Here is a 14,715-nt window from a genome sequence, read left to right on the forward strand (position 1 = left end):
GTATAGTCTAATAATTTTGGTCTAAGAACTAATACAGTAAGTCCGGGTTTTACAGAGGAAAATGATTATCTTCCTGGTCTAATTCATAAAGGGGCATGTGTGTGTAATGTAAAATGGTGAGTGGTGGCAGAACAGTAATAGTGCTTTCTTCTCTAAATGTAAAGCTTTGATAAGGGAAGTGTTGTCTAAAGCCATTACAGCACAAAAAATAGTCAGTTGAGGTTTAGAGGAAACCTTATGTCTTCACAGAAAGACTTTCCTTTTTGCTTTGTTTACCTGTAGAGTTGTTGGTAGGTGCATATCTTATGTTTTAGAGAAGCCAGTTATTTCCTTCAGTCATAGGCTTAGCCAAGTTAAGGTAAACAGTTTAATCAAATAAGATTTTAATTGATTCTATCAACTACCTACCTCAATAGGTTGTCGAATTCAGTACTTACTCCAATAATGTGAAGAAGTCCGTTAACTCTGCTGGAGCTGCTTTGTTCCAATAAGCAAAGAGGGCCTCTGATGGTGATGAAATAGCAACAAAGTAGTTTGTTTTCAGCCATCAGCTTTTGACAAAATCAAATGTAATAACTCAAACACGTTGTCCTACCTTCTGACATACTCTTGAGGATGTTTAGAAAGCACATGAGCAGGTTTTTGATCTCGTCTCGGTCCAGTTTGTCACACCGCAGCACAGTGCTCCCAAGAGCTGACACACACTGGTTCTGGTGCAGAGGAGCAAAATGGACGTGATTCAGTTGGTGGGGAAGCGGAAAAACCTGAACTTTTCAGAAATCACGTCACTCAAACAGCCCAAACTTTGAGAGAATACTCAAGTAGTCTTTTTAAAGAGGGGGGAGCAAAAGGAGTCCATTTGCTGCAGCAGCTCTGTGCTTTAAGACACACATTTAGAAACACACTCAAACTCCATGAAGTGAAGGGAAGAAGGAATTTGGATATATTGTACAGATATCTGTGAACCACTGAATGTTTCGGGTCTGATTTGGAGCACGTGGGCACAAGATGTACCAAATAAGAGTGTGGCCAGTGAAGGTTAAGATAACGATAAACTCTGTACAGCTATAGCCAAGAGCTGAAGATGGAGACGTAAAAAAGGCCAAGCAAGGTACTTGTATAGGTATGTTTTCCACATGAATTCCATCCACTTTCTGGCCTGTGGCGGATTTGTCATTCTCACTGTCACTGTCCGGCAGTAGGTCAGGCAGAGGCACAGTGAGGAGAGAGAAGTCCATTGTGACCCGCTTTGTTGCACGGTTCAGAGGCTGAACTCGCTCCTCCGGGTCGAGGGGGATGGGGGGCACATTGACAGAGTGTCTCCGGGTAAATCGCTCCTTTTGATGGAGTTGGGTAGTCACAGAGCAGGGTGAAGGGGTGTGGGAGCTCTGGAGGGAGGAGGATGTGAGCATCCAGGGGTGCAGATAATGCAAAAATTTAAATAAACCAAAGAAACATCAGTAATCTTCTTTCATTTTTTTGTTGCTGTTGTTGTCTCTGGCTTTACATCTTTTCCTTTCTTGGCTCTCCTGTGTCAACTCAAAGCCATATGGTTTAATTCACTAAACAATATGTTGTGACATTAAATGAACCCATATACTGTGGCATAAGATGTGCACATTTCTTTGAATTATGTCAAACTGGTTTTATCAAAAGAATGCTTAGCTGCAATATGCAGATTCTAAAAACTTTTTTTAAAGTGCTATCAACTGTCTCTTAGCGCTAATTTTGTCTATCTATCAAATGATATCAGACAAGCTGCTGGGAATCTAGGGGTATCATTTGATGTCTTTGTGCTTAAGTGATCTAAAAAAATGAAGTAATCTTCTTCAACTGCTGACAAAAAGTTATCCATTGTCCTCGTGCTCCTAAATACATCTTAGATTTACTGATATTGGTGCTCGTATGTGTGTTCCCAACTATCAAGATCATTCCCACGTTGCATTTATTTGAAAGAAAAATAGGGATTTGGGCTTTTTCCCAGACCTCTTTGCCCAGTGACTACATGCAGACAGAGTCTCTGGCTACTTTCCCTCTGTAAAACATTTTTCTCGTGAAAGCCTTTATTTTCTTATTGTTTCTAGAATTATCTCTATCTATTTGATCTTATTCAGAGTGCTTTTCAAATAAAGTTGTATTACAATCTTTTTTAATCTCATTATTCTCAATGACACCCCTTCTCATTTGTTTTCTTTTTGTTTTGGTTTGTCCTGCTAAATCACACCAATTACCAACCACATCCTGTAATTTCACAAACTTTAAAATCACATCTCAAGCTATGCATTAAATTACCAAGGTTTGATTCCACAAATTTGATAGGTTTGAGTTTAGATTTCACTCCAGTCGAGCTTCAACTTTGTGGAGTGTTTTTTTTATTATGAAAGTTAAAGGAAGTTGAGACTAAAACTATAGACCCTGCATTCAATGATCTCATTATTCAATTTGATTGAAATGTTGAACCAAAAGTTCAGTTTGCCAATTTAAAAAAGTCCCAAATGTCCATCAGAAACCATGACTAAAACCCTTTTTATACTAGTTTACTACTTTGAGTGAAATGAGAAAGTGTTTAAGAAGTATTCTGTACTGCATCAACTGACTTTCATCGTTGGTATTCTTCACCTATGGCTTTGATCAGCATTGATGGAGACAAAACACCCGGGTGCAGAAGCCAAATTTCACTGTAGGCGCTGGGGCCAAGAGCCCTTATAACAGGCACTGCTAACTTTTGCTCTGATTGTTCACCACTTGAGACAATACACTCAAACGATGGCACAGAAACTGATGACAACAGCTTGCAAACAATAAGAGAAGAGACTGATTCATTTTACAGTCTGCAGGACAGCAGGCGGCTCCCTTTTAATACTGCTGTGTGGGGCTGACGTTGAAGAGCCAGTGAAGAATAAACTTGTGTAAATATCTCTGAAACTGTGGTTCAACACAGCCTGCAGATACAGTGTGATGTCATCCCTTCATGCTGTCATTATAGGCTTGTCCTCTGGAGGTAATAGTAGTTCTGAATACAGTGCAGCCCAAGAACACTGAGGGTAAACAAGCTCCTACTGGCAATAGGGATGGATTTAATTGGCTAGTTCTAAAGGGTGGACACAGGCTTAAAAGCCCTTTTTAAGCACACATTTTGTAAAAATATATATAACCAATCTTTGGCTCTAAGTTTGCAGGCCTAAGTTTGCAATGCCTCTGATAGAGCAGCATTTTACTTACTAATAAGTCACCTGATCGTTTACAAAACTATTTTTAATTTAGCATCCGTTTGCAATTCAATTTAGAAGAATTTTCATCATCTCCATTTTTGTTAATTGATTATCATTTACTTACAGTTGCTAAGCTATCAGTCTAATTTTCTGTGACCAGCTGCAAGTAAAACTTTGCATAGAAAACCCTTGAATGTGACAAAAATTAAAAAAAAAAAGAGTTAATCTGTTTATCATAAATCAATGTTCGACTTGAGTGCAAAGTCTATACTAATCTGTTCAATCCTTTACATTCCAGCATTTTACTAACTGTAAAGCAGATAAAGCCTTCTGTCAAGTTTTATTGTTAAAAAAATTGAGCGCTTGAGAAATTTAATTAACTTTCACCAGCAGTCACCCATCAGGGTAACATATAGTATTGTACAGAACTGATGACAAAGTAATATAGAGTTGAGCCTTTAAAGAACAAACACACTTAACTGGGTATGAAATGACTCAATAATATTGTAAATTCTGCGTTCAGCTACCTTCTCCAGTGAGTTGGTCTTGTCACTGCTCTTGTCCACTAGACTATTTGCGGAGTCAGTGGAGACCAGAGAGCCTCTGGAGTCTGCATGGTGGACTGAGCTCACATTGGGAGTAGAGCTGTGAGGAGAGGCTGAGGAGACGAAGACAACAATTTTCTTTTGTAATTTTTTTCTCCGATCCCCAATAAGCCTAAGATTATATAAGTTATGGTTCAATTTCAGCACTTTGAGTGTCTTTACATGTCTCTTCCACTTACTTACAAAGACTTAAATATTATTTCCAGCAGGTTTAGCAGCCACTCACCGGTTCCAGAGATGACTCCAAACACATCTTTGTGGAGAGCATTTTCTATACAACTTCCGGGTTTCTGAGGAGTCACCATGGAGCTTGGCACCAGGGAGTCTTCCCTCATGTTCTGGGACAAACAGAAACAAAGTGAGCAGGCTTAGTTCTGCAACTGACATCCTGACAAGTGTTCAAAAACGACCTTGAACACATGAATGACATGCTAAACCAACATTAATCCAGTAATCAATTGCTTGGAGAGACAGCAGGTCTATTTTTGACAATCATATGGATGCTGGAGAGGCAAGCTGTTAGTCAGTTTCCCACCATTAGATGTCAGGCTTACATTGTTGTTGCTGAGGGGAGCTGAATCCTTGATGTCGAGTCTGTAAACGTTCTCCTGAAGCAGACCAAACAGAGGGAGGTAGAGAGTAGCGAGTCTGGCCTGTTGGCTCTGAAATAACACGCAAAAGGCACTCATAAGTTGAACGGTTTTAAAATGCAGACTTTATTCAAACCTAACTGCAAATTCAGCATTCCTGATTTAACCCAAAACCTCTACTAATTAAAAATTCTTGTTGCTACAGTGAACGGGACTCAAAGGAAGGAAAGAGATGCAGGACTTACTTTCGCAGCATAGCGGTCATCAAACGTGTGTTTAATCATAAGTCCTTTGAGCACCTGGATGGCGATCTGGCGGATCTCTCTGTACTCCTGAAGTGCCCCGCCCACCTCCCTCAGCAGCAAGCCCACCAGAAAGTGGTTTCGGCAGAAGTCATCGGTAAGAGAGTAGTCAAGCTGGAGATCTGAAGCAGGTGCAAATCAGAGGATATAACATTTGGTTCAAGATAGATGGGAAATAATGAGTTTCAGAAGGGCAGACTGAATTGAAAATTAACTCCATGTATGGAATTGATGTGAACGGTGTGTTGTTTATACCTTGGAACCTCTGTATCCTGCCCTTTCCAAAGGGCATGGGCAGATTAAGAGGCACATAGTGCTCGTGATTGCAAACCACCCGTAGGAACTCAAACTTAAATTCATATAAAGTCTGAAAGAAAGTTAAGAGACATAACATTTCAGAGCTTTATATCTGCTTGAAATTCCCATTAAAATCCTTTGTATAAAACCTTTAAAGAACGCAGCCTGGTAACCTTGGGGTCTCCGGGCAAAAAGCAGTTGTTGTAGTTGTTGATCTGCTTGAACACAAAGCCTCTGTCCATGAAGGTGAAGCAGCGCTGAGTCAAAAGAATGAAAAGTGAACGAACAATCTCCGAGATTTATTTTCCATGAAGCAAAATGAAAAAAAATACTTAAACAATAAAGTTCTTAAAAATCTAGTTAGGATGATTTTTAGACACCTCTATAGTCTTTGTCATATTACACTTAGACTCAAAATACAGGAGATTTGTCTTGCCTTATAAACATATTAAACGGTAATACTGCAGTGCATGAACTGGGAAAACTGCCAACCTTGAGGAAAACTGCCAGGCTGTGGTTGGCATTGCGAGAAGCATCAAGGTTGTCCTTGTATTTCTGGGTAATGTGTGGCATCAGCATACTGACCAGAGTCTCCACTGCATGGTAGAAGGAAGCGGAAAAGCGTTGGTTCCTGGAAAGCTGTAATCAGAAAACAATGCAAAAAGAAAAACAGGAGTTATGCTTGAATGGAATGCCTTGAGGAAGAGAGAGAATGGCTAAAAAAAAAAGAAAAGAAAAACCTACCTTGACCCTCCCACTCTCGATAAGATAATGAACCATCGATTTCGCCAAAGCTTCAAAAAAGTACCACGAGTACTGCAGAATAAAAGAGTTAGTGAAAAAACACACTGTGTTTGAATGTATGTGGTGTGCAATATTTGTATGAATGTCTGTGGCATTCATCAACAATTCTCACTATGCTAATCAGGTTTATCAGTATTATTATCTCCAAAGTTGGGAAATTTTTTTAAAGTGAAACAAACTTAAATCTACAGTTTGTTACTTTAAAACTTTATTTAACAGACAAGAGTTTAAATCAAGTCTAGAAGTTAAGACCAAGAATTTCTTGAAAGAAAAGAAAGACGTCCTCGAATCTTCTCACAGAATCAAACACTGCACATATTGAAAGATTTAAGTTCTTTTCAAATTTTATTGCAAGACATTTTTTATTTAATTTTTCAACTGAGGATTGAAACAAGCCAATAGTTTGGTGGAAGTTTCTTTCACTCCAAACCCTGATACCCTCATCTGCCACGAATTAATATGCTATAAATTGCAAATTACACATATTCTATTACATGTTCTGTCTTTCTTAGGCTTTCACCCAACTTTATTTTGACAGTGTTCAGTTAAAACACTTAATATTATTTTCTTTGTACTTGTGTCTGTTAAATAAAGGTTCATGCAAACCAGCAAATTACAGATTTCTTTGTTTAATTTTAGAAGAAGTTCACAGAAAAACAGATGAATTATAAACTATAAACTTTGATTTATTAATTCTTTTTTCGGAGGGGAAATTCATTAAACATAAAAAGACAGCATTGTAAGTTTTAAAAAATTCCTTTTTTCAAATTTTTGCCCTCGTAAAGTAGGAAAAAAAGGCATTTGGGTTACCTTCAGCAGCTTGTTGCTTGTTAAGAAGTCTGTGGATGGCTTGAGTATGGCTGTCATGGCTTTAGCCAGCTCTTCATGAACTGTTTTTACACAGATGGAGGAATAAGGCTCTGGCTTCAATACAAACTGAAAGCAGGAACAGGACAAAAAAAGTGTATTAATTCATTTTTTTTGTGTTTTCATGTTACTTTATCTCAGTTTGTACCGAAGAAATAAACAGTAAATATCATCAGCAAAAATAAAATGACAAAACCTGCACCTTGACGTAAGATCTTAGGTAATGCTCAAGTCCCTCTTCATGGCACTGTGCTACCACATGAACCATCACCCTGAAGAAAATGTAAACAAAAAAATAATAAGAAAGGTGGAAGAAAGACTTGCCAGAAGGAACAAGCCAAAGACAAGAATTACATGTATTCATTCTAAGCCACTGACACCTTATTTACAAACCAGATCTGAGTGTTGTAACTGTACTTTTCTTGAGATTCATACTGTTAAAAGAGACCAGAAGTATAGCTGCTTCCCATTTCTGTCCCTGGAAAGCAGGAATTTCATGCATGTGTTTATTCCTGTGGCTTGCCTTGTTACATTGACAGCCACATCCTCATGTGTCGCTCTCGTTAGGACACAGAAAAGTTGGTTGAGGATAGTGGGCAAAAAGTTGACCATCACATGACCTTCCATTGCATGAAGACTCTGGGAGGAATGGGAGAGGAAAAGAAACGAATATTGAATGAACGTAGGCTGTAGCATGTGATAATCCTGTTAGTTTAGCCTTTTCCCTTAGAGCAATTGAAATGTTTGAATACCTTCAGGAATTTAACCAGCTCCCCCTCTGAAGCTTGCTCTGACATCTCCATGCTTTGACAGTGGTGGAAGAAGTTGTGCAAATGCTGATCCTGGTGGAAACAACTAATATTAATACATATTTATCACTGATTTGCTTTTAAAGAGAATAGAGTGCTTTTTTTTTAAATCAAGAGCACCCTGCACTGTTAGTGAGAATGTGAGGTTAGTAGACATATCGTGACAAATTTGTACTTTGTGTGTATACCTGAGTGTAAACTGTGGAAACCAGATGGGTTGAGACTGTGAACAGGGGTTTGCCACCGTCTACCCATTTAATTTCCAGACCAGACTGCTGCAATGACAAGTAGGTATCAATTACTGGCTGATGATTGAATGATTAAATAAGTAAGTGAACTGAGATTTCAGACACAATCACTTGTTATTGTAACAATAACAATACTGACAGGTCCAGTAGGTTCCACACTGATCAAATTCTAAGTTCTGGCTCGTGGAGTTGTAAGCAAAGTGACCATACTCAGAAATAACACTCGTCTCAGCATGTTTAAAAATATGCAGACAAATTCATTGTCATTAAAAACTGACAGAATAATTAAATGGGGAGTGGGACATTTATGGAAATTTGATAAGTAAATTGCCCAAAGAGAAATCATAAGTTCTCTAAACATAACAACATCATGCATTTGTTTCTACAGGTCAACTTCGAGCAAACAACTAATTTTGGTAAAAGCATCTCTAACAAAGGCTATTAAATCTGAAATCACATCTCAACAATGTGGAAAAGTTAATTGATGTGATACTTTTGTATACACTGTACTACAGCTGGAATCAAATTCACCGTAAACCAGTTAGTCTGGCATCATGCAAATGAAAAAGAGGGGGGACTTCAGTGGGGGGGGTGCCAGTGGCAGATTTAATGAATTACATTTGAATGCTGATCAGATTCCGGAGGAATTTGGTGAGTAAGCCAGTCGGACCTGCATAAGGTCCCAATCCTATCATCGCTAATGACACTTCTATTCATTTACCCTGAGACACATCTGAAAGGCATTGAGGGAGTTACAAGAAAATACAGTGACTTAGATAAATATTTAAATTGAACATCTCTGACTGACAACAGAAATATTTTGAGAAATGTCTTTGAGTCTTTGTTTGTAAGGAGGTCAGAAGATTGTTGGTCACTTGTCAATTTATAGAACTCATCTTAAATAATTCAATGCTAATAATAATTATGTTTTTTTTTTTATTGCTTTTACCTTGTTGACACCATCCTGGGAGCTGAGATACCCGGCGGGTAGATTAACTGCCACAGAAAGCTGTTGCTCATTCATGACGACTCTGCTGCCATCCCTCAGCAGAGGCAGCCAAGCTGATCCCACTGAGGGCAAAAACCAGATCAAACAGTTAAGCCCGTATTAAGCTTCTGTTGCTACCTGGTATTTTCTGAACACATTTTACATTCACAGGGGGGAAGAGGTGGCTAAAATTGGCAGCCTACCCGGAGTCTCCACCAGGTCTTTCTTCTTGCTGTTGCTGTCACAGCTCACATGATAGAAGGTGAAAAGAAGGTGATGCTTCTCATGCAGCTGGGTAGGCAGCTCTATCTTTATCTGAGGGTGACCAAAAAGAGCAGATTCGTAGGGTTGGTTTCGTTATATGGACATGGTGCAGTTCAGGGAAATAAAAGTGAAAAATGTCTGCAGAAGTTCTCAAATGGGGATTCATTGTAAAGTTCAAATATGCTCAAACAACATGGGAGGAGGGCTCTCTTTACTGATGGTTTGAAGAAGTCAGTAAAGTCCTTGCATTTCCATGTGTGGCTATGACTGGGAGCAGAAATACCTCATCATAGAACTCAGGGTTCTGCTGGTGGTGCAGGACCGCTGCATATGCCTGCTTTGTGAATAACGGTCCTCCTGGACGACCATAGATGCACTGCAACCGATTCAAAATGTAAGTGTCATAGAAGGGAGAGGAATTGATGAATTCTTTAAATGCTTTAACATATGGTAAAAATAATGTGGTTAAAAATATCATGTGTTTGTTAGTTTGCCAGTTTTGTCAAGATGTCCCTGGTCATGAATCGACAGTTAAAAAAAACCTTTAAATTAATTAACCGGAACTATTCCTAAGTTCAGCCCCACATCAAGAGCACAGTCTAAAGTAAATTGGCAAGTCATGTGTTAACTTTAAAGTAAAGGACAAAACATTCTCATGAAGTCACGTTAATATCAAGTTAATATCACATTTTTCATCGATGACTCCCAACAATAAGCCCAAACATTTTGAGTCAAGACCAACTATGATCAGTTCAACAGCAGTGTCTGCCTGCCCTCATAATTAGTTGGCTGGGAGATGACTTAAAGCTGACGTGCCTGAGGATCAAGTTAAGCCAAGTCACCAAACCCAAGCTTTCCTCACTCGTACCTCGTATGATTGATTTGTTGGACTTTGGGAATTTTTTATTCAGCCTTGAAAATGTGCAAATAGCTGTAATATGTAAATGCACCTTCAGTGGCTGGGCTTCATCCTCATCAGAATCCTTGAATTCAATACAAACTGCAATATTCCTTGCCTATAAGAGGGAGACAAAAGTAGAAAAAAATGCTTGTGTATTTCAACAGAAAAAGATGGAACATTTGGAGAAAAGGTTTGACAGCTGTCCTTTAAAATAAAAGAGGGCATGGGACAAGGAGGACTGATTTCCCATATAGGGCTGACCTAGATAAATAAATAAATAAAGAAAAGTATTAATGTATTAATCAAAAGCTGCTGCTCTGCATAAAGATAATTCTATTCAGCTCTGCTGCTTGGCTGAACAGGCTTGAGGCTGCTGCCAGTAGACTCTTAGGCTAAATAGGAACACAAAATGATGATGATATGAGAATGCCTGCCAAACAAAAGCATTACTTTCCAAAAGGGATAAGTTATATGATTTGGGAGGATTTTTTATGTTGCACATAAAGGGTGGGGAAAAAAAACACGACTGCACAGATCAAAAGAAAAGTTCCAGATCAAATACGTAACCATCATATTATGCAACAAATGATCATGCACCCTTGCTGTACATACCTTTGCAAAAGATTTCTGTCCATCATACTTGAGGTGTTTCGGGTAGACATAAAGGTGGTTTTTATAGATGGTGAATGGTTGGGAGCACTTAGCAATGCAGGGCACAAACTCCTCCACCTCAAGAAGAGCACTGCCTGGCCCATTTGCTTCAAAGTTCCTCACAGGGATGTAGGAGGAAGTGACACAGTCTATAAGCAGCAAAGAAAACCAGTTAGGGGGTTGAAACTAAAGTCTGGTAATTATAAACAGGGGATTAGAAATTATTTTGTAAATATTTGGAAGGTTTACTGGTTACATCCGGAGCCATGCTGTCAATAGTTACATCTAAGTTCCCTAAGAGAACAGGGAGTTTGGCCATTTTCTCTGGTCTGTAGGGGAAAATCAGAAAAAGAAAAGTCTTTTACAAGTGTATCAAAACAGATCAAGACTGGAAAGGATTGAGATGGTAACAAAAAATGTAAAACATACTTTCTGAAGTCAGTAAGCAGTTTGAACATGTCCTCGTCTGACAGCTTGCTGCTGTCTTGTCTGTAAAGAGCTGAGAAGCGAGCGTTTTTATCCAGAGTTCCTGATGCGTCTTTAAACACAGGCCTACAGACACCAAAGGAAACAAAAAAAAAGAAGAAGACTGGATTTATTCAACATTTCTGTTCTACACAACTGATGCCTCATCATGCAGTCTTTTTGTGGTCTGTTTATAAGCTGAAAACCTGTCACAAGAGAAAAGTTCCCCTTGTTTTTAAAAGCTAAAAGTTTACCCAGAGAGGAGTCCTCATTATCTATCTATGGAAGCCTTTGTGTTTACCATACACATAAGACTATGTTATCGATCATTTAATTTGCAGGAAGAAAGAAAAAAGTTAAAGCTAAAATAGGTTCCTAAAATGCAGTCCAAGAAACAAGACATAGGCATGACCTTAAGTCAGTGCCAGCCCATCCCTAGTTGTTCAATTTGATTGAAAAAAATGAAAATATAGACTATAAATTAAAAAAAAAAAATAAATAAATGATAACAAGAGTGCAAACGAAAATGGTGGAATTGATACCAGTCTAATGTACACTTTCATAAATATGGAATTGCAAACAGAACACAGCTGGCTCTGCTTCTTGTCCATCAACGCATTTTGTTCAGTTCAATATCAGCAAGCTTCATACCTCGCAGCCCAGGCAAAAGGCATCCTGTACTGTCCAAGTCTGCTGCAAGCTGTCTTGGCATTCTTCAACACCTTTTGGGCAATCTACAAATCAAAAAGGTTGGATCAATACTGTGGTCTAAGAATGAAAGACAAAAAGTACAGTTGTATTTACATCCTCATCCTCTCTCATCCATGTGCATACCTTAGTGGAGTCTGAACTCTTCATATAGGGTTCAGTACAATGGGTGATCCCTCCCTGCAGGACCTTCTCAATTCTGGCCACCAGGAAGATCTCTGGGTGGGGGCAAGTAACTGAGAACACCCCCTGTTTGGGATATAGAAGAGCCTGGTGTGGGAGCCCAGTCGCCAGCCTGTTGATTTCCAGGGGGCCATCACCGCTGCTGCCATTGATTTGCAATTCTGTCCCATTACCATAACTGCCCGTCATTTGTCTGACCAGAGGGTGGTTAAGATCTACATGGAAGTCAGCTGAGATCTTTCTACTGTTCTGGACATCAAAGAGGGACAGGACCACATAGAAAGGTTCCACCTTTGATGGAAAAGGGAGAGGAAGGAAAATGTTTTTGTGATGGAAGCTACACGGCCTAAGACCTACTCAGAAGCTCAGAAAGTGAACAGTAAAAAGAAAGCAACGGATATTCATCTTCCCTAATGCACTTCTCATTTTCCATCAGGATCAAATGTACCGTGAATGTAATTCATCTTCCCATTCACTCTTTCCACTACACAAAGCCATTTATCGTGAGTTTGTGCGAGTGTGTGTCTGTACATGAGTGCAGAGAGCAGCTTGAGAGCTAATAGCTGTGGTTTTCCAGCTGAGTGTTGAGTGTCAAAGGAGTTCTCCTTCCACAGATATGTAGACCTTGGAGAGTGACAGCAGGAAACCAGCTATAGACTGGTGCTAAACCCCAGTGGGCGGTCCTGGCTGGGTGTCATGGTAACAGAAAATTTGTGTGCCAGCAATACCAGTTTTGATGAGGACCAGCCAAGTGGGCCATCTGAACTGTTTGTGATCTTCTTAAGTGACTTAATCCTCACCCTCATTTGCTAAAGAACATTTCCCCGAATTATGCTGAAAGCGTGATCCAATGCTCTTATTTCTGTTCAAACATATGTGCGTCCAACGGCTACATTTTTGGTGGATTTTCCCTGAAACATACATTAGTCGTAGGCCCCTCCTCATTTTCGGCGACACAGCCTTGCAGGTTGAACGACAGGTTGTGACAGTTGACCAGGACTCTCTTTCCGAACTTCTCTTCAAACTGACGCACATCTGGTTCGATGCCAGAAAAGTCCAGTTTCTGTGAAAACAGATGTCGCTGTCAAAAGGTTGAAATGATCCATGGCTATATCAAAAAAATATGGCAGGTCAGAGTTGTGCTGCAAAAAACAACACTCCTGCAGAACGCACAAGACAGTAGTTTTGGAATAACTTTGTCACCTGTGTGTCAGGATCCAGAGTAAACAGCTTGAGGCGAGCTTCACTCCTCATTTTAGATTCAATATCTCTGGCAGTCTGTTAGAAACCAAGCAAAAATTGATAGGGTATTGAAAATTGAGAGATTATACTTTATGTTAAACATGCAGTTAGTATTTTCTCCATTATAGTATTTTTAACAGGGATCTGACCTCATCTATACAGCACTTTGTACATTAAACAAACAAAGTTACCATCAAATCACTTTCTATCTTTTTAAAGGAAGCATGTTTTTTTATTGCCTTATATGAAGTGAAGTTCTGTCTCCCTTCTTATGAATCTAAGTCCAATTTAATCTTTTTAGCTGTGAGTTATGTGTTTTCCACTTTTCTGAGTATGTAGCTTTTGAGATGCTACCTGTTCACCAGCTGGAAAAGCAACCCTAGAACTCCCACCAAATTTGGCTGAGATACAACCAAATGAGAGCAGTAAAACATAACCAATACAGTTAAATAGTAGCAAGGAAAACCACAACAATAAGCTTGAAGATGCTAAAATACTTTATAGAGCCGAGGGTAACATAGGTCCATAATGAATCCATCTGGGTTCATTTTTGCAGTTCTTTCACAGTCAACTGATCTATCTTTAATGTGAAAAATATGAATTCCTGCAGCCTTGAATCTATATGTTGACATTACTAAGTAAATAAGAGAATGTGCTTGAACTAAGCGTTTGTTTTCATACTGCCGCGTCACACTGCTGCACTCCCAGTCATGTCTGGCCACTACATTTGAAAACCAAACACACAATACCAGATGTGTGCTTGATTAGCAAGAGGAAAATGTGGTCGTATGAAATAAAGCTGTTCAGCTATTTTGCTATTTTGTTTTAATTAAGACTATGTCCAAGTGATCTCTTGAAACATTAGATATCCAAAACAAAACTACAGTATGAGGAGTTACAGATGTTGTTTATTGGATTTGCCAAACTGACGTTCAACCATTGCACTAATAATTTAGTGTATATGGATAAAAAGGCTACCTGAAAGGTGTCTTGAAAGCTTCCAGAGGAAAGGTCTGTTTTTCCATGCTCCTCATCTGTTAGAGAGATCAACACGAAATCTATTAGCATTGGTCTTTATATCAAAACATATTGATGTGTTGGTCTCTACCTTTCCATGAAAAAAGAAGGATACAAAAGATCTAAAAAGAATGATAGAAAATATATGTAAGGTAATTATCTATTAGTGAACTGAACGTGCTTGCATGTGCAGACAGCATCAAAAGACAATGTGGCAAATGGATGCAAAAAAAAAACACAAACGCCATAAAACAGTCAACTAAATACACATAAAAATAATTGAGCTCATGAGGCAAACGAGCAAAATTATGAGTAGATATATAAACAAATGAACAAACAAACAAGCACACACCATCGTGCAGGTCTCCATTCCTCTTCTCCTGCATGGCCTGTTCGAAGCTGCTGTGGAGAATCTTGTTGAGGGTGCTGATCCACTCCTCCATCTCCGCTTCGCTGTCAGCAGCCAGCAGGAACGTGCTCTTATCCTGCATCTTCAGCTCAAAGGCAAATCGACGCACTTTGCTGTTCTGATGGGATGCAAATGCAAATATTGATTTCATGC

At 39.1% G+C, this 14,715-nt stretch overlaps 1 protein-coding gene across 5 annotated transcripts in view; it reads right to left on the bottom strand.

Annotated features, from left to right (window-relative positions):
* Positions 1–14,715, bottom strand: part of dock9b (dedicator of cytokinesis 9b) — a 57,960-nt gene that overhangs the window by 11,990 nt on the left and 31,255 nt on the right. For all 5 annotated transcript variants that reach the window (XM_072387009.1, XM_072386878.1, XM_072386826.1 and 2 more), the window contains 28 exons: positions 14,506–14,680; positions 14,115–14,170; positions 13,098–13,172; positions 12,817–12,957; positions 11,838–12,185; positions 11,655–11,737; positions 10,968–11,090; positions 10,788–10,867; positions 10,500–10,687; positions 9,937–10,002; positions 9,270–9,362; positions 8,926–9,037; positions 8,684–8,805; positions 7,675–7,761; positions 7,430–7,519; positions 7,201–7,316; positions 6,880–6,949; positions 6,621–6,746; positions 5,751–5,822; positions 5,499–5,645; positions 5,180–5,263; positions 4,965–5,076; positions 4,653–4,831; positions 4,372–4,479; positions 4,044–4,155; positions 3,740–3,870; positions 596–710; positions 438–504 (listed from right to left, as the gene is read on the bottom strand). In XM_072387009.1, coding sequence (XP_072243110.1) covers positions 438–504; positions 596–710; positions 3,740–3,870; positions 4,044–4,155; positions 4,372–4,479; positions 4,653–4,831; positions 4,965–5,076; positions 5,180–5,263; positions 5,499–5,645; positions 5,751–5,822; positions 6,621–6,746; positions 6,880–6,949; positions 7,201–7,316; positions 7,430–7,519; positions 7,675–7,761; positions 8,684–8,805; positions 8,926–9,037; positions 9,270–9,362; positions 9,937–10,002; positions 10,500–10,687; positions 10,788–10,867; positions 10,968–11,090; positions 11,655–11,737; positions 11,838–12,185; positions 12,817–12,957; positions 13,098–13,172; positions 14,115–14,170; positions 14,506–14,680 — 3,278 coding nt within the window. The remainder of the gene's footprint in view (positions 1–437; positions 505–595; positions 711–3,739; positions 3,871–4,043; positions 4,156–4,371; positions 4,480–4,652; positions 4,832–4,964; positions 5,077–5,179; positions 5,264–5,498; positions 5,646–5,750; positions 5,823–6,620; positions 6,747–6,879; positions 6,950–7,200; positions 7,317–7,429; positions 7,520–7,674; positions 7,762–8,683; positions 8,806–8,925; positions 9,038–9,269; positions 9,363–9,936; positions 10,003–10,499; positions 10,688–10,787; positions 10,868–10,967; positions 11,091–11,654; positions 11,738–11,837; positions 12,186–12,816; positions 12,958–13,097; positions 13,173–14,114; positions 14,171–14,505; positions 14,681–14,715) is intronic.

Source organism: Leuresthes tenuis, unplaced genomic scaffold (genome assembly GCF_036924035.1).
Source record: "Leuresthes tenuis unplaced genomic scaffold, fLeuTen1.0.hap1 SCAF_1, whole genome shotgun sequence".
Taxonomy (NCBI): Eukaryota; Metazoa; Chordata; class Actinopteri; order Atheriniformes; family Atherinopsidae; genus Leuresthes; species Leuresthes tenuis.